Source organism: Macadamia integrifolia, unplaced genomic scaffold (genome assembly GCF_013358625.1).
Source record: "Macadamia integrifolia cultivar HAES 741 unplaced genomic scaffold, SCU_Mint_v3 scaffold817, whole genome shotgun sequence".
Classification (NCBI taxonomy): domain Eukaryota; kingdom Viridiplantae; phylum Streptophyta; class Magnoliopsida; order Proteales; family Proteaceae; genus Macadamia; species Macadamia integrifolia.
Genome location: NW_024870548.1, coordinates 32180 through 52078, shown reverse-complemented (window position 1 = coordinate 52078; position 19899 = coordinate 32180). Strand labels below are relative to the sequence as shown.

Sequence of the window (19899 nt, the reverse complement as noted above, 5' to 3'; positions counted from 1 at the left end):
TTTATTTTTTTTTTTTTAATTGAGGAAATATTGTTTCTCTTACCTTGTAAGGAGATTATGTTAATGGAACTTTAAGCCAACAAGATCTTTGGGAGTGGACGTAGGACGGTATTAAGGTAATGTTAAACCTCTCTAAAATCCATGTTTGCATTTTCTCTTTTTTTCCTCTTCATTTATTTTATTGCGTATTTGTTTTATTGGCGAATCACTGGATTTTCGAGATACGATTGGTCAATAGAAAGATTTTGTATTATCTAATTTACCTTTTCTTGAATTGTATGCATGTTCATACAGTTACTTAGGTGCATACTTAGAAGAGACATACCTCTCTAACACACTCACTTAAAAAATGAAATATTATTTTGAATCATCAATTTCAAAACCATTTAAAATTCCAACAATTACACAAGAGGAATATTCAGATTGAAGCAAGCCGTCCAATGTGTAAAGCCAAGGAGTACAGGAGACAGTTAGTCACCTATTATGCGAGGCAGTTTGGTTTTGTTCAACAATTTCAGCTCATTCTAACATTTCAGGGGATAATTATAAAGCCTGGATAAAGCTCTAGTATAAAAATCTCACAAGATGTTTTGATGCTCGTATTTATTTCATGTGTTTAATATGCTATGTATCATGTATATCTGATCATGGTACAGTTAGAATGAAAAAAAAAAAACAAAAAACTTGCTAGAAGCAGGGATTCATATGTTTGATAGACCAATGGGGTTGGTAGGCTAGTGGTGAAAATGCCCTCAATCCATCACTGCTCGAGTCGGTTGATTGTGGGTTTAAGTCTTGGCATGCCCACTATCATGCATTAGTCCTGTGGAAGTGCTGTTTGTCGTACGGGGCTTGTCCTAGGGGCTATGATCACTACCATGGAACACCCTTTTGTAGTTACCAAAAATAACCGATTTGGATCTTGTGAATGGAAATGATCTTTCTAAATGACTTGTAGCAGTAGAAGAGATTTGGTCATATCACATCGTGCTAGGCACAGGTGTGGACCATGTTGGTTTCATGTGGGGGATAGGCAAAGATGATTAGGTAGTTGTAAAATCAATAATAACATCATTTTTCTTCAAAGTGGCTGACAAAATCTAAGTCAAGGTGGAGACTTATTAGGGCTGTGTTTTATATATAAAAGGAGCCGTTACAATTATTATTGGGCTTGTATATGTTTTACTGGGTCGGTTCTTGGTCCATGCATGTATGAAGATAAAATTGTGATTGTGCAGGAGTCGGTTTTTCTAGGGTACCTATTTATTGTCTCTTTGAGGAAAACTCTAGGTAGATCAAACAGAGGTGAGAGAAGGTGTATTGTTTTTTGGTTGACAGAAAATTCTTCATATCTTTGGTTAGATGTAGGCATTCATTTTGAATCACTATGATTTTTGTGTTTGCACTCTCACTACAACAAAATTTTCTATAGTAAAAACAAAGTACCGTAGCAAATGAATTATATATGACGGTTGATTTCCGTCGCTATTCGGTTGTTAAGAATGGCATCACATCTCGGCCCAACATCAAGTTTTCGAAATCGACTAATCAATGCAAGTTCTTTTATTTCTACTAACATCAAGTGTCTTGGGATGACTTTATTTGTTCTTGAACCTTCCCTACCATCCAGCAAGATAAGAGCGGGTTTTGTAATTAAAAAAAAAAAAAAAAAAAAAATAGAAGGTGTATTCCCCTTGTATTTTCAGCTGTCCATTTCTTTTCAATAAGTACTATGCTTTCACAAGATTTTCATAAACTTATATTACGACTTAGCAATCTTTTTTTGTGCTCAATTTTAACAAGTGAGCAGGAGATCTTGGGGTCTATCTGTAAACAAAATTATATCTCTTTCGACTTATCATGTGGTAAATATTTCAGTCACCTAGGGGTGTCAATCGGTCGGCCAGGCTGGTCTCGATTTATCCTAATCAGGCCTGACGGGCCTATGTCCTCAGACCATGACCTACCTATTTAAGGAATGAGTCGGTCTCAGTCGGTGTCGTGTCAGGCTCGGTTGGGTTCTGGACTTTAATCGGGCTTCTCTTAATCGGGCCTTAAACTGGGTAATGTACCAATAAAGCCTTAAACGGATCTTAAATGATATTTACTTTTCTTAGATTTAAGGTACTTAATTTATTTTGTTATATTTTCAAAAATTTTGAAAAGATATTGCACTTAATTACAGTCATAAAAATATCAACATATACCATATTCTATCCCGAAAAAATCAAAATAACTATATAAACGGTAGGGCTAAACATGTTGTTCTAAGTCGGGCTTGTAGACAGGCCAGGCCGGTCGGGAGGCCCATCGGGCTTACCCTTGCACCTGTATTACCTATTTATAAACGAGCCAGTCCAAGTCGGGCCAATAAACTTGTTGGACTCAATCGATCATATCGGTGCAGACTTGGAATTGACATATTGTGAAAAATCTGAACCCATCTGTTAACACAGCTATCCTTTACAAACATGTGCAGTGTTGTTTTGTCTTAATTACCATAAACTTTAGCAGTGAGAATTGAGAAGGGGTTCATGTGGTAACAAGATGAATGGATGGATACATAAACAGTGTGTCAACTACTTTGCCTCACAGCCACTTGAGAGTTTCCTTACACAAGACATACTGAAAGAGCTCGCACGAGCCTTTAGAACAATCATAAATAGCTCTCTTGGAGTAGTATATACATTTTCCGGTTAAGCTAACAGTTACTATAGGTTTACCACCATCAGCAAAATAACTATATTAATCAAGAATTAGAACCAAAGAATGAGAGAACATAACAGTTGAGCCAGTATTCCATCTTAGGCATGATCATCAATATAAAAGCAATCCAATCAAAGCAAAATACGAAAGAGGTTACGAGAACCTAGATCTGGGTCTCAAGTGAGCATCCCAGTTAGCATCAAATGAAAGAAAACCTAGAATTACATCCCAAGTAGAAGAAAACATAGTTGTGGCAACGTGTTTCGCGAGCTTGGCCATTTATAGAGATAACTGGATAAAGTTTTTCTAGTCCAATAGGTCTGGATAGCTTCTCTAGACTAGCACAAATGTCCACCACCACCTGGTAGAGTGGATAAAGTTAAGGATCTGTTTATGGAGGGTTTTTTTTTTTTTTTTTTTTTTTTTTTTTTTTTTATATATATTTATATATATAGGGTTGAGGTTTCCTGATCGGTCACCCCATATGGGAATCTTTTGAGGGGTACTTCCTGGATCGTTAGATCTAAATTTCAATATGATGAAGTGTTGATTTGGAATAAGTGGTATTTATATTTTTAAGAAACCCTCTTTTTGGTAGAAGAGTTTAAGAAATAAGATACGTATTGATATTTGATAGATAAACGAAAGAGGGAAGGAAGAGTTTGCAACTGCAACACTCCACCCACCGATCTTGCCGAAGAACGATCAAGCATCAAACTTCCCTTGGATGTATAGCCATTTAGAGATTTGAGTAATCCATAATGCATAAACGTTTGTCTCTACGAATGAATGTAGAGTTATTCCATCTTCACTGCATTTAAAAAGGAAACGAGAGAAAAAGGGAAGAGGAAGAGAGAGAGAGAGAGAGAGAGAGAGAGAGAGAGAGAGAGAGAGAGAGAGAGAGAGAGAGAGAGAGAGAGAGAGAGGAGCAGAGCCAGGATACCTTATTCATTCTCAGGTTATGGAACTTGTTAATAAGAGAGAGAGGTAGAAAATTGGGCGTGATCTTGATTTACTATACTACGCCACATATTCATATTCAACAAAAATAACGACCATTTCCCCTCAAGTTTTGCCGTGACCAGAAACCACCAACAATAGCCACAGAAACCCTAAATAATTTACTTGCACAAACCACCTCTCTGTTTTGCAAGAAGCGTAGATCGTTTACTTCTACAGGTGAGAGAACGGAGAGGGTAGACTGGAAAGAGATAGGGTTCAAAATCTAGTAGGAGGTTCAGCCCCAGCCGAGAACGAATCATTCGACATGAGAGAGAGAGAGAGAGAGAGAGAGAGAGAGAGAGAGAGAGAGAGAGAGAGAGATAATGTATGAGTGTATTTGGGATCGTATTTCACTCGAAACAAATTGAAATATTAAAGTATGGTATGATGTTTGAGAATTTAACGAACGAATGAGATGTTTCGATACCAATTCCACGTATCAGATTACTCCTGATCATGAATACCCTTACCAACACTGCCGACCAGAAAAACTTTTGCCATATATATATATATATATGAAACTGTTTATGGAGTTTATTCCTTTTTCTTATATCCTACTTAGGGCTGGCTTAGGGGTTAGGGGCTAGGCAAGGGTGTGGTAGAGGAGAGCTTTCCAAGTTGGGCATTGAGGTGATCACTTTTGTGGACAAGCGATTCCTAATGTCCCCTTGATCGCATGTCAAGTTTCATCTAAAACGGGTTGATCAAGTAGAAAAATATGGTCTGAAAATCCAACAAAAAATAAAACTTTTCTTGATGAACAATTGAAAATATATAGAATATGTGACGTTGGAGGCTCAATATAATGTCATCCTATGCGAAGATAATACTTTTAATTATTATAATTAAGAAGTTTTTAAACACCTTCAACTCTTCCCTCCCCTCATCTGATGAAGGTGGGATTTGATCCTCGTGACCTTGCTACAACCAGCTGAGGATGAAGTTTGAATTGTTAGAAGAAAGAAAATGACTAGGGCACCTCAAGACCAGTTTTTTAGAGGACACCCTCCCAAACTGGAAAGTTGATCATTCAAGGAAAAGGGAAGCCTCATAAGGGCAATATGAGGATATTTTCAAATCCGTGGATCACAAAGTGGCTACTAAAACCAGAACTGGTAAAATCATAGGAAAACTCTCACAGATCTCAACCATATATTATTTTTTGATTAACTTTAATGATAGTATTAACTTTAATGATAGTTTTATTTTTATTAAAAAACTAATTAAAAGGAAATGTACAAGACATTGGAGCAATTAACCCCTAGTATCCAGTTTATTTGCAAAGGTTTTATTTGAAATATACAAGATCCAGGCTCTAAATTATTCTCCAAACTATCCTTTCTGCACCTATAGAGAAGAAAAATTTAGAATTTCTCAGATACAGGAAATTATACAAGAAAACTGAAAAGTCTCTAAACTTAAAAGAAATAGAATCTTTCATTTTTCATCTTCTTAAGGAGAGCTGAAAGAGAATATCTTTCTTTTTCTCCCCACCCCCACCCCCACCCCCACCCCAAATCCCAATTTTTCATCTTCTTAGGGAGAGCTGGATGGGAATTTCATGATCTAAACTTCTCAATTGAAAAGGTGAGAAGAGAAAGGAAGCTACTTCATCTACTCAAATAGAACTCAAACCACTCTACCTAACAGCTCCATTGAAATTAGATGTCTGAGATGAAAACTTGGGCCAGTCAGGCGGTTGAGATGGCGCCATAATCAAACCTAGATTAGTGTTCACAGTAGTTGAAGCCCCAGAGTCTGCCTGAGATACACATTGTTGGAGTTGAGGTGATGAGTTGATTGGCATTTGGGATGCATTGGGTGCACAAGTGGAAAGGTTGTTGTGGCCTTTAGGTAAGTACATGCAGCCTTGGTTGGGATAGTCCATCACAGGGATGTAAGATACAGTTGGAACAATTTTAACTGCTGGATGGTTCATTCTCATGCCACCAAATCCTCCTACCTGTTGAAAAAAATCATAGATTAGTATGACAAATGGGAGAATAAACAATGATGATTTTTGTAAAGTTTTCATCCTAAAAGTTCGAACTGGTAGGTGGAGGGACTCCCAAGGTGTATATTAGGGTTGTAGGCTAATTAATAGCCGGTGTGGGACTAAACTCCCAACACTCCACTGCACGTGTGGCAGTACATACCGCGGACATGTGGACATGGTGAAAACCCACTTCGATATCATGTAAAGTTTCCATTCTAAATGTTCGAACTAGTAGATTGAGGGACTTCCAGGTGGACAACGGGAATTGTAGTCTAATTATTAGCCGGTGTGGGACTAAACTCCCAAGTCCCAGCGTGGCATGCTAGACTAGCCCAATCAATTTTGGTCACTTATAAACCCATTTGGATTTAAAAAGCTATGGAATTGTTAAAACAAATTAAAATTCATGAACAGAAAAAAAAAAATTGCAGAGAAGATAAGATAGTTACTGTTAAGTCATACCATATATGGGATCCTGTTGAGATAGGGAGCACCAGCAGTAGCAGATATGGAGCTGATTGGTGGAGATTTTAATCCTTGACCAGCCTAACGCATCCAATTTAAGCAACATTATTCAAAGACATCAGAAATATAAATTGGTTTCAGTTGATTCCACTTACTGGAACAAAATATTAAGAGAAATAAGTTTTTCTCTTAATAAATATTGAACAAGTTTACCTGTTCTAAGGCTTCATTAGTTCCTGAAAGGGGTAAAGCTGGTGAAATTTGGGAAGCTGGGCCCTGTTAATTATATCTAACACTTCAAAATAAGAATTTGGGAGTTCAAGACAACTATGAACAATGAATAAAGGAAGGAGGACTTACTGGGTTTTTAATGGCTACATCAAAAAGACTTGATCTACGTTTCTTCTTATTAGATAAAGCCTGCCTTAGAAAATACTTCTGAGCATGGCTGGCCACCTGGGTTGGTGTCCTTGTGCTCACATAGTTCTTAGAAATTCCTCTCCAGTCACCTTTCCCAAGTTTCTCTAATCCTGAAAGGAACATTCGGTGTTCTTCTTCTGTCCATGGCATCCCTGAGGGAACAAAAGAAAATTACATTTGATACAGAAAAGAAACTAAAAACTCTTTCTTCTTCAACATCTCAAACAATGAAGAAGGAGATGAAAGCTACCCATGTTCATGATAAGGGAAGGGTCATTCTCACCTCTCAAAACAATGTTGGGTTTCTCTGCGTAAGGCACCCTCTTCTTAATGGCTAATTTTTAAAAATGAGTTTCTATCCGAACATCCAACAAATGGTATCAGAGTCAAAGTATCAATATACGCGAAGAATGAAGAAATGAAAAGGTACCCTTTTTCCTTTGATTGGTGGTGGTGGTTCTTCTTGTAGGATGAAGAGTCTCATCTGAGAGATACCCAGGATCAGAGGAGCTTAGATCAGCTGTGCATGTACTATGCAAACTCTCCATGCTCAAGCTTTTCTTCATAGCTTCATCCTCTTTTTTGAAAATCCTTACACCAAAAAGTTTCATCCCAACCTTCTTCTTGATCACATTGCATGTTCTTGAGTTATGTCCATTGTTTCCACAGTGTGAACACCTCCTAATACCTGATTCCTTCCCCATTGCCATCTCCCTCCCTCCCTCACCTCTCCTCCTTTGTGTCTCTTCTTTATATCGTTGGAGGATCTGAGAGCCCACGCGGATTACTGAATTAAGCTATTTTACACTTTCTGGCTCAGTGGTGGCACCCCTTGTTTGTCTCATTTATGAAATTTGCCCTATCTAAAAACCCCAGATAGAATTTGATTATTTTATCAATTTCTATTTACTATAGGGGGCTGTCCGTTTCAGTTTCTCTAAACAGAAACTGATTTTACAGTTGGCCTTTTTGGTGAAATGGAAAATCCACATAAATCCTTTCTGTCAATTTGCTATTCTTTTCTATCCTCTTCATCACCCTATTTTTCAAACTTATTTTTAGGGTTTTCTTTGATGGTCTTGTAGCTTCCATCCAATTATCTCAATACCAGTTACCACCCAAAAAAAATCTCAATATACATTGATCAAGATTCAAGAGTCAAGACCATTTTTTTTTTCCTATCCTTGGCAAGGTTTCCAAAAACGGCCAATCCCGAGTGCTCCCTTTTTGAAACGGCTGATTTACATTATACTTCTAAGGTTTAAGCAGAATTTGACCGATTTCAGTTGATTCAGAATAAAATTGGATCAAAATCGGCTGGACACAATCTTGATCTTGATTCCAGTTTAATAACCTAGATCCTTAGGAGTCATACAACCAATCCATTGGATGCCGATTTGATCAAGTAATGCACAATTTAGGGCTGCCAAATATTGGATGTGCTTGGAGTTTATGCAGTATTGACATACAGAAGTGAGTATGGCCATTTAAGAAAGTTTTATGCCTTACATCGATGGTGATTTGAAGCTATGATTGGGCTTTAGAACAGTAAATATCACCATTAATTTTCATGCACCCAAGGTCTGAAGAGGGTCAATATACGGTGGGAGATGGGAAACTCAATTCATAATTATAAATGGTTTGGTGATTGCTGTCAAGCTACGTGGCCCTTGTGCCTACAAGGGAACCAATGAGATCATGTGTCAGGGCATCAACAAGGGGTGAGAATTTTTTTTTCACACAAGTGGGGTGATCATTTTACCCTCCTATGTCTAGGCATAGGAGCCACATAGCTTGGCACGGATCTTTTCTCATTATAAATTAAGAAAAGGAAATTGATTTCCACACTAGCCATGGTGGAATACCTGTCACACTTTCTCTCCTCCTTGACATGAGTCCACATTCTTTGCAGCGAGTGGTGAGGTACGGTGAGCATCGGACGGCTGAGAGCATCTGGGCACACAGTCCAACTGGCTCCCAGCCACCCTATGCTCACTGCACCGATGCAGCGGCTATAGACGATTTTCACACCCTTGACATATGATCCCCTATTGACAAACTACGTGTCTGGTGATCTCCTATCCAGCTTCTTTTAAGAAATTGATTTTTTTTTTTTCTCTTTTTTTGGGTAAAGACTTAAGAAAACAGATTATGATTTAGAAAAATGTTAAGTTGTTAATGAGCTAAATAAATTCAGATTAATAGATGTTAGATAGATGAACTGTTTCTTAAACTTACTAATAAGAGAAACTCAGCCGTGGATTATTCCTGAAAGAACTCGAAGTGCATAATCTGGGCAAAACATTGTTTCTTGTCACCTAAGAAATGTAGATCGAGATCTACATAAATGCATTAGCAAAAAGAAACATCAATTTAACATGTTATTGGACAATGGAGTAATTAAGTTATCAGAATCGGATCTGGAGAAATCACCCTATTTGAATCAGAATTGATCGAGGCAACTGATCCTGATTCCAGTTGATGATTTCTATGAGGACCCTCTTTTGAATCTCCCAATTCTCATGCTTGAACCATGTGAATCTTGTGTCATAGTGTTGGGCGTTGAGTCCCACAACAGCTATACTAATTAATTACCCTACAACCCTACTTATACACTAGACCGTCCTTCCACCTACTAGTTCAAATTTTTGGGATGAAAACTTTTTATGGTATCGAAATTGGTTTTCACCACATGAATTCACAATACATACTACCATCAATATGATAGAATGTTGAAAGTTTAGTCCACACCAACTACGATTAGTCTACAATCTCCATATATAAATGGGAGACGTTCCACCCACCAGTTTGAACTTAGAGGATGAAGACTTTACACACAGCACCTATGAGGTTAGCATTTTCCTACAAATGATGCATGCTTTGCTAGGTATTTGAACTTTCAATCCAACCCATTAACTTCGTATAAAGAATAGTGTAGTCATCAGTCCAATGAAAAGACCAAAAATTTCATGACATGAACCATTGTTACTTCTATAAACACCTTCATTCCATGACTTCTCCAGCTTAGATGTTATTAATGACCTATGGAAAACCAAGATTTGCATTCATTAGCTTTCACTTGGTGTTCAAAATCCAAAAACAATTTGAGAATAATAGCTATTTCCATCCTTCATATATATATATCCACATCTCAGGAAGGAACACAGCTATTCCGCTTCTCATCCTAGCGAATGGCTGAGGATATTTTTCATATTTCTTGGAATGTTATTTTCAGTTTGTGCTTAGGGAGTGCAATTCATAAGTAGACTCGTTAGCTAGAAAGACGCTATCCTCTATGAGCAGGATAGTTTGGACAATTAATTTCATTCTATGGTTGATGGAATCTTATAATCCAGCAACTGCAAGCCCCACTCAATTTAATAAATAATTTTATTTCAACCAACAAAAAAAAAGATCATTATATATAGCTTCTTTCCTTCATTCTATACGTGAAATGCATCTAATTTGGAGTATATACTAGAAGTGATTCACAAAAGTTGGCAAGCAAATCCCCCATGCATGCATTGTAGTGAGTCATAAATTAGGCCAATAAATTGTATTATTGTATGATAAAAAAGAGAAAAGAAGATTTAAAAATAAAAATAAAAATAAAAAATGGCACGCCAACAAAGCTCATGGTCCAGAAAAATATGGACCACCGCATGTTCCGGCCCAACCGCTATGATGCCTCGAGCCAACCAGCCCGATCTAATCATGGTCAAAGTTAGATAGATGACCAGTCACGATGGACTTGGCAAACAACTTGGGATTGTAACTGCTTGCAGGTTGTCAAGATTCAATCTCAAGTCCTTGGCTTTGCTTATATACAATTTCTTCACATTTGACCCTTGTTCATCAACTAATCTCGCCAGGCTTCTCTTGGCATTTGCTCTAAAGGGACAGTCAGAAGCCATGAACCCATCCACCAAGTGAAGGTAAGCCTCCAAGTCATGACAACAAGCCACGTCAGCATTTGGCTTAAGGTATGGTGACATTTTGCTATCCACGCGGAGCTCTGTCCCCACATGTGAGTAGGCCCACGGCATGTTATCCAACACGTTCACCACTCCTGCCACCTTGGCATTTTCCCTCAACTTCTGGTCCAATTCTTCGCTCACAAACATTCCTGGAACCTTCGTGATCACATCTTGTGAGTTCACGATTCGTAACACTTTGACCCCGTTATTGCTGACCCGGTTCGCAAATGCCCGGTTCCCGACTCTAGGACCACCGAAGGAGAAGACGGCGATCGGCGGCATCTCTGGTTCACACGTGCTCAGTTCGTCGGCGGCTAGTAGTGCCAACGCCGCTCCAAGGCTGTGACCGGTCACCGTGATGCTTAGCGTCTCACCCTTGTAGAGGTCCATTAACCTCCGTACTTCTTCGACCACCGACTTGGCCAGGCTTGCCATGTTTGAACCGGGGGTTTTGTACAAGCTCAAGAACCCGGACTCCACCTTGGCCGGTTGGATCTGGCTAGAGTTCTCCTCTCCAGGGATCCGTTCCAGGACGTCCCTCACGTTTTCCGCCCATTCGAGACACGTGGCAGTCCCACGGAGCGCGATCACTATATCTCTCCTTCCCATCCGTGAGATCTCCCTCTTGTCATCACAAACTGCCACGTACCCAATCCAACTGGACCGTTGCGTCATCCAACTGATATCGGGAGCTAAGTCATCCACCCACGACGGCAATCCAACAGATGACGTGGCATACAGGCTCTTGGTCACGTTATAGGACCGATCAGGCAACGAAACCTGGCGAGGGAGAGGAGCTTTGTCGTCCGACGTGGCAGGGTTAGAGTTGAAGGTTTGATATGCGGCCTGGATGAACTCACCATATCTGACAACCTCTCGCCGGAGATTCTCATCTAATGGATCTAGTAGTCCAGCCCAGTCGTTACAGCCGTGGTACTCCCGCCACCGGCTGCCAAGATTATTCCTTGGGGAATATTCCGGCGATTTAGAGAGGAGACGCTGCAGGCGGTTCATGTGTCGTGGTGACATCATCTCCTCCGGCGCCTTCATCTCCGGCAAGATTTTCTCCAAATTCAAACCTTCAAAGAGATTCCTGAACCTTTTTTCCCGTGATGACCCATTGCCGGAATCCTTATCCAGAGGCTGTGAATTATATTGTAAGAGCGGAGGGGTCTGCTTCTGGAGCAGCTTCTCGAGATTAGAGAGATGGATCTGAGTAGTAGTAGTAGTAGAAGAAGACTCGATAGCTAAGGTCTGAGTCGCAGCTGATGATGCCCTTATGAGAGGGTTTAAACGCGAAACTCTAGAGGCCAAGATGGCTCGTGATGGCTGGAAAGCTGCTAGTCCGTTCTGGGCTGGAATTGGTCGGGCGATCTCCATTGATTTTGTAAGAGATGGAGAGTCAAAAAGAAGCCTCGAAGGAGGCAGACAGATCTGCTGGAGAGTAGACAATTGTGTTTGTAGAAAGATCCAAATGATATATATAGAGAAAGGGTTGCATATTAAGTCTCCTTTGTGGATAAAATTACAAGAAAAGTCAATGGCTTGGAGTAAATATTTAAATAAAAAAGGGTGTATTTGAATGGTCCGGATTAATAAAGTTTATAGTTGACTCTTCTTGCGGATCAAGTAGTCCGAAACAGGGTGCTCTTTGTCTGTATAAAATGATCTTAGTACCCTCGCTTCTCAAGTCTCAAGTGTCAAGTAAGAGTGTAAATTTGAGACTTGAGAAGCGAGGGTACTAAGATATCGGCTGATCAATATCGGTGAATTCACCTGAATCTAGATTGATTCTGATCCAAGAACTGAGATTTCGGATCTTACATGGGTCGATTTTGGTTTTGAGAATCTCAACGGTTTCATAACTGAGGAAGCGGTGAGAATTAATTAAGAACTGGCCCACCGTTTGTCCCAATTAGTACTGAGTATGGACTAGGGAGTATCCTGTGTCGGTTGGTTTAAATGACGAAACTACCCTTGTATGAGGTCCCATTTGAATATCAGATATCTTACTCTATATGTAGTTGGGTAGTTGATAGAATCTGAGACATTATATATATATAAGCCATCAAGTCTACTTAGTCCTCCTAGGTAGGGATATTTTGGTCATTGTAAGGTTTAGAATTGGAAAATAAAGTAAACCTAAGGAAGTTTCATGGTATTCAAAATTATTTGTCAAAAAAGTAGAAAATTGAATTGGATTTTCATAGTAAAAACGATTGAATAAATTCAAAGGTCAAATTCAAAGGATATTTATTCCGTACCCACCTGTGGGTTACTCAGATGGTTAGGGTGAACTGAAGATTGTGTGGATTAGGTGCATGGTCACAGGTTCGATTCCCCATCTGTGCATTTGTGATTTAAGTGGAGATCATGATGGTGGGTTGTTATGCTAATCTCTCCGTAGATTAGTCGAGGTACGTGTAACCTGGTCCGGACACCTTGGTTAACAAAAAAAAATCAAAGGTCAAATAGTTCATTTGTACGTGTAGTTGAAAATTTTGTCTAGTATAAAGACAACAAATTGAACTAGAACGGAAGTTAAATACTTGAATTAAAAAGACATTTATTTAAATAAAATTAAAAACAAAATTAATATAAAGATATAAGTTTCCTAAATAGGTTGACCTTAGTTGCATGAAACTAAGAGTGATTAAATCTTATTTGTTGAGTAAAGGAAAAAAGAATTCTAAAGGTAACATGGCCCCTAGATCCACAGAGATGGGGGCAAAATGATCGCTTATTTGATGTTTCTATGTGTATTCTCATTGGGCCCCCATACCACCTTTTACGAAACCCTTTTAGTTACATAAATAGATTTTGGGCAAAAGAATGTTGTCTAATCACACGACCTATATGCTAACATAGGAGCCAATGAAGAGTCGTACATGGGTATTGATGGGGTGGAGTTTTTTCTATTTCACAGAGGTGGAGGTGTCATTTTATCTCCTTTTGTATCTAGATACAGGAGTCATGCGACGAGAAAACGTTGTTTTTTCTGTAGACTTTTTAAAACAAATAAATAAATTACAAATAAAGATAATAAAATGTAATTAAAATGTCGGTCATGATGTGTCACAGTCCATATGTATAAATAAAGTGATTTTATGCCAAGTCCATTGCACATATATAGGATGCCAAGTCCATTGCACATATAAAGGACATCTAATTACCCAAAAAAAAAAAAAGTGCCTATCTAATAAAATAAAGTGATATATTTTTAAGGACCACACTTATTAGAAAAAGGTATTTATCCTTTTCCAACTACCAAATAGCACTCATTTTAATTTTTATTTAATAACCCCCTAAGCCCTTTTCATAAGAACTATCACTAAAACATGACATTTAAATATATATAATAATAATAATATTGTATTTACTATCAGTGGGATGTTGAGGGAACCTCGGACACGGACGCGGTCACGCGTAAACACGCTGAGTGAGCGAGTGAAGCAGACTATTATAGAGAGAGATAGAGAGGGTTTTAACGTTTGTAAATGCACGTGCCAAACGAGAAGCATATAAAGAATTAAGAAACTATAGGGAAATCGGGGGAGTCATTATTATAGCACTCGTATTTTAACGTCCACACTGCGCACGCGCTGCACACCGTCCTAATAGTATAACAAGTGATGACTCTCTCAGTCCATCGCCTCTCACCTCACTTAGTTTTCTTCTATGAGTACTGTTTGATAGAACCATGACTCGCAATCACCGACCAATTTAATGGATGTTTGGTAGGTTTTATTTTCTTTGTCATCGTGAAGTATACATGGATTTCAAATTATATGTTTCTATACGTTAAGGACTGGACCCTCTCAATTAGAGATTAAAATATATTAGATTGGATTGTAACATGTATGAATTTTCATACTTGTGTTTTAACGTCTACAGCTTGCATGCGTAGCACACCGTCTTATTAGTAGGACAAGAGATGACTTTTAAGTCCTCGCATCAGAGTTTTGTAAGTACATGGTGATAGAATTGTGACTAACAATCACCGACTGATTTAATAAATATTAGGTTTTTTTTTTGAGTAAATGAAGCTTTCATCGTGAAACACGTATGGCTTTTGAATTATGTGCTTCAAAAATAGGTCATAATCCTATATTTCAAAGATGGGCCCCTAGCAAGGGAATGAGATGTATTACTTTTAGAGAGAGAGAGAGAGAGAGATGATCAGTTAGTCTCTTTTCCCTTTGATATTTCATAATTTTGGCGTTATAGATGAAACCCAACTAGCTAGGTAGTAAACAAGTTGTAACAGATAGAACCCACGAATTACAACTCCTACAACCATTTCCATTTTCATACTATCCACATTCACATTTGATTTGATTTGATTTGATTTTTTTCTTTTAGGTAAACACATTAAAAGTTACGTAACTATATATTTGATACACCAACAATAGTTATACTCCATCTTGCATAAATAATAAATGCATAAAATAAGAACATATAATAACAACTACTGACGCAGGGCGGGATCTCATGCATGTCGATCTTATAGTCCCATCAAGTAAACGTAACAACGACATAATCTTTGTGCTTCATCTTTTTCATTGTTCTATATTAATAAAACATATGTGTGTAATCACGATGATAAAACATCTATGTATAGTCACCCAAAAAATAGGCCACTTGAGAGACGAGAATAATCTCACATTCAAAAACTCTTCAAGGACATTAAATATACCTTATGAGTCTCTCAATACAACCTTATTTCCAATAGATAAATCATGGAAAATAAAGTAAAACTATCATAAAAGAAAATTGACTTGTCCAAAGTCAATAATAAATATATTTCTTGTTGACTATTAAATTGAAATTAAACATACTCATATTTATGACGTCACATTCAGTGATGACATATATATAAAAAAAATATATAAAAAAAAAAGAACGTACCCAGTGATCAAATTTATGTATGATTTTCCATGGAAGATTCTTATGAGACAAGTAGACAGCAAGGAGCTGTGAGGAAGCCTCACAGTAGTTTCTGTGAGGCTAGCTTGCCTATCCAAATCGATGAGATCATTAGAGGCACAGAGGGTGGCTTACGTTTGTGATGCTCTCACAATGACTGTGAGACCTATATAGTTGTCGTCAGTTCATGCGTACAGAGAGAAAGGAAAGACTCTATATGAACAAGAATGAATTTTTTCCCTTTTCCCTTTATACAGATTGTTACCTGACCCAGTTGATCTTATAAGAGATTTTAGTTGGAACACAGCAAAAATGTTCAACCTTCTCTACCTACTTTTTAATTAAAAAGAAAAAGAAAAGGAAGAAAATTATTTCTTTTTGACTGAAAATTAGGGTTTACCCTTTATATAGTCGGCTTGAAAACTTCTCTGGACCAACTGAAAGCTTTTGAATTTCTTGAATTTTTGTTAGTTCAGATTGCATTATTAATTTTGCAGAAACTTGTTGGAAGGTTTTCTTAGTTGTTCCGTGATCAAACTTTCATCGTTGTACCTAACTTTTTAGGGCCACCGCACGAGAGTTTCCGTCTTGGATTAATCCAGTCCTATGTAAATGGTATCACAGTGACCCCAGAGACCAGTCGGGTCAAAGATCCGGACACCCTGAGTATCAAAAAAAAAAAAGAATTCTTAATTGTTACTAACACCGGCATTCTTTATCGACAACTTTCTTTGAAGTTTCAACCTTTCTTTGTGTCCCCAAGACTTAAACACTGAAAGGGTATTTGTGAACGCAGCTCAGGTTTTGAATCCCTAGTTTTCTTCAACTATTGCATACCTTCACCCAACTACTTTGTAATGGAAACTTTTAATTCTTTTTGAAAGTATTGGGAAGAAGAGAGTCATGAGCAAAGACAGCCTTTTTACAGATTCCAAAGCCTTAAGAGTTAGCCAGCTGTTCTCATTTAGAATTTTAAAGAGTTTTCTTGGGTGTCAAGAATGTTGACTATTAAGATAGTGAATGAAGGAGATAGGAAAGAGAGAGATTGAATTAATTTAAGTCAAAAAGAAAAATATTGAATTATCATAGTAGTAGAAGAAGAAGAAAAAGAGAGGTCGTTGGAAGTTTAATTAAAGATATATATATAATTATACAGTTCATAAGCATAACTACAATATCCAATTTAGATTTTTAAATAGTTTTCTTGGGTGTTAAGAATGTGGACTATGTTCTTTGGATTGATTCTATATTTGGGTTAAACCAACTGAGTTAAATTTCTCAACTAATAAGATAGTGAATGAAGGAGATAGGAAAGAGAGAGAGAGAGAATTTAATTATCTAAATCCCAAAAAAATATATTAGATTAGGTCATAGTAGAAGAAGAAGAACAAGAGATCTTGGGTATAGTTACAAGAGTCCACTTTAGATTTGTTTAGGTAGAAAAGACAATAAAACAACAACCCTAACTAATTAACAACAATCTACTTTGGATTTTGGCAGAAATTAGAAGAAAATAAAATAAAATAAAATAAAATAAAATAAACAAAATAATTAATAACCCTAACAGAGTGAGAACCGTGTGGATGAGCTGCAAACCTAATAGGGGACAAAAGATTGTCAGCCCATTGACCCTGTAAATTAAGATCTTAACCGATAAAGTCTCATCCTTACAAAAAAAAAAAAAAAAAAAAAGAGAGATAAAGTCTCATAAAATATTAAAAAAACAGATAGATAAAGAGATGAGGTCAACAGACAGCTTGACATTGGACCTCCCCAATTGGTCCTTCCTCAAATGAAGGGTTCAGATGGCCATTACCAGTGCATTACTTGTAAAATGGAATTTTAAAGTGGAGCCCAAATTTTTGTGAAAGCTAGGTAGGCCACCTTTCTACCCAAAATAAAGGTCGCCACCACCTTTCCCTGCCCATAATTAATAACGGTGTCCAGTTTGAGGCCAATCTTATGGTTTTAAAAAAAAAAAAAAATGGAAAGCACAATTTGTTCATCATCTCCCTTTTTCCATTCGTGTCGGCAAAAATCAATCTTTTGGAACTAGATTCCAAAGCTAGATTGTTGGACCCACGAAAGGTTCCCATGCTGCCAGTATGGGGAAATCGCTCAAACTAGAGCAATGGTTGGTAGTGTGAGAACAATATCATCCATATAAACTCACATAGTTAAAAAAGAGATAAATAATAAAAAGAGAATCAAGTCCTCCCTCTTACAGTTAACCAACCCCACATACCCCATCTCAAACCATCCAGGACCACACCCAGTGAAAGGTGTAAGATGGTTTGGGGTAGCTATCCATAGGGGAGGGAACCCGGCCGGGCTCATAAAAAAAAGAAAAAATAAAACATGTGAGTGTAAAGAATATTGATTGCATGTGAATCTTTTTCCCTTGTATCATTGTAACTTATAGAAATGGAAGAAAATACCACATTTCCCATATATGCCACATAAAAAGGCCTTTATGGGAAAGAGGGATTCAAATATTTACCATGTGATGACATAAAAGGGCAGGTTTTGTATAAAAGTTGAAAGTTGGAACTTGGAACCCAACTTGGTCCCTTCGAATTTTAGGTCAAACGGAGTTTGCCAAGTGACAAAAAAACGAGAGCTTTGAAAAATAGGATCAAGGGAGAATGAGAATTGTTATAGAACCGTTGACGTGCATAGACACACATGGCATACCAATACGCAAAGAGGTATTTTTCTTTCTTTCTTTCTTTCTTTCTTTCTTTTGATTGGAAAACACAAAGTCGTGTTATTTAATTGCAAGGAAAAAAAAAAAAAAGTTGTTTGACTGCCTAGTCCTTATACACAAACATAAGGGCACGCAAAATTACCAATCCAATCTTTATGAAATAAAAAATCATATTCATATTAATACCTTTGCATATGAGCTTATTGACCCCTGCATTAATGTAAGGACTATATGACCAAACAACAATCTCTTGTCCGAATAACCACAATATTATTTATCCATGGTCATATTATTTATCCATACTGCACGACGAGGTTGGGCCATGGTGGAAGGCCTTTTACCCCTATTATTATTCTTTTGGTACAAAAAAGGGAAGGCCTTTCTCAAGGTAATAATATCATTAAAAAGAAAGTAAGGAATTTGTGTGGGCCATCCTTCATAAGATATCTGGTCTTTAAGTACTTCCACGACGATGGCCGTTCAAGGGAAAGAGATCTGGACTTGTGTGGATCCAATCCAAGCCCAACAGGTTCGTGCCCAATTTAGTGGGCTGAATTGATAATATCTGGGCTGTCCTCCAAATCTCCATGTGCTTTGTTTGGCTGTGAGGAGAATTAAAAGAAAGGAAAAAAAAATATATATATATATATATATATTTATAATCATTACCTCATGTGATTATTTCTTTAATTTTAAATTATTCTATATTTGATTATTAAATTTTATTTTATTTTGCATTCAAATGCTTTGTTATAAAATGTAAAACATAAATAAAAAATACACATAATATGTATCATTACTAAATATGATAAGAAATTTAAATAGTTATATAATCACGTGGGGTAATGATATATCACACAAGATTTTTTTATAATTTAAAAAACTTTACTTTCCTTCATTTTAAATTTCCCTTGCAATCGAACATAGTTTAATTTGTTGACTTGGCATTGGAAATGCTAATATAAACAAGTAATGTGTTGATCTCTCCTCTAGAGGGGGACAAATGGCATCCCAATTGAAAAAGAAAGATGAACCTGGAGCACCTGAATATCATGCCATCATGGAATAGAAGCAAATCATACCACTCTACCATAGCTCTGGATTTCCAAAGCTCTATTTTACCACGTGACAATGGGGCTGAAACTTCACATATGAACGTAGGACCTAGTGGATTTCATGTCCACAAAATTTTTAGCCTCAACTGATTGCCAACCAATCATTGATCACGTGGCAGTTGTTGGGCATGTGTGGAAGGGCTCCTATCACGGGCATGTAGAAACCAAGCTTCCATCTTTCTGTTATCTAAATTTATATATGGTGAAAGTTTTCCTTTCCTTTGGGTGTACTCTTCTCCCATGGATGGAGGGTCAAAATTACTTTCCACCCCCGCCCCCGCCCCCGCCCCCGCCCCCGCCCCCATTAGACAAAGGTTTGAATATGTCCTTCACTATTCCTACAATCCCTTCTTACAGCGAATCTCTCTTCAACACGGGAGAAGAGAGACTTGATCTTTTATATATTATCTACATAATAAATCATGTAATTGTGTAATTGTTACCAAGAAAAAAATATAACAATGTTAGGAAAAGGAACTACACGATGCCAATGTCAAGATTCCTACGCATGCCCTCTGGTATTCAATTCGTAGGTCCCACACTCTTTTTTCTTATTAAATGCCTATCCCTATTGGACAATTCTTA

At 37.5% G+C, this 19899-nt stretch overlaps 2 protein-coding genes across 2 annotated transcripts; both read right to left on the bottom strand.

Moving 5' to 3' along the window:
• Positions 1 to 5208: 5208 nt before the first annotated feature.
• Positions 5209 to 7297, bottom strand: LOC122070087 (probable transcription factor At5g61620). Its single transcript, XM_042634188.1, has 5 exons — positions 7020 to 7297; positions 6530 to 6741; positions 6383 to 6445; positions 6167 to 6250; positions 5209 to 5671 (listed from the first exon to the last, which is right to left on the bottom strand). The coding sequence occupies exons 1-5, from the start codon at positions 7291 to 7293 to the stop codon at positions 5348 to 5350; spliced, it is 957 nt and encodes a 318-aa protein (XP_042490122.1). The 5' UTR covers positions 7294 to 7297; the 3' UTR covers positions 5209 to 5347.
• A 2833-nt stretch (positions 7298 to 10130) lies between these two features.
• LOC122070090 (phospholipase A1-Ibeta2, chloroplastic-like) lies at positions 10131 to 11997 on the bottom strand. Its single transcript, XM_042634190.1, has one exon. The coding sequence runs from the start codon at positions 11944 to 11946 to the stop codon at positions 10330 to 10332; it is 1617 nt and encodes a 538-aa protein (XP_042490124.1). The 5' UTR covers positions 11947 to 11997; the 3' UTR covers positions 10131 to 10329.
• Between the last annotated feature and the right edge of the window lie 7902 nt (positions 11998 to 19899).

What these genes read in the sequence shown, in the direction of transcription:
- LOC122070090 (XM_042634190.1), bottom strand. Translation starts at nt 11,946, where the DNA reads ATGGAGATCGCCCGACCAATTCCAGCCCAGAACGGACTAGCAGCTTTC.
- LOC122070087 (XM_042634188.1), bottom strand. Translation starts at nt 7,293, where the DNA reads ATGGGGAAGGAATCAGGTATTAGGAGGTGTTCACACTGTGGAAACAAT. An exon ending in CTAATGAAGCCTTAGAACAG is followed by an intron (nt 6,251 to 6,382) that starts GTAAACTTGTTC and finishes TGGATGCGTTAG; the next exon opens with GCTGGTCAAGGATTAAAATC. An exon ending in TCAACAGGATCCCATATATG is followed by an intron (nt 5,672 to 6,166) that starts GTATGACTTAAC and finishes TTTTTTCAACAG; the next exon opens with GTAGGAGGATTTGGTGGCAT.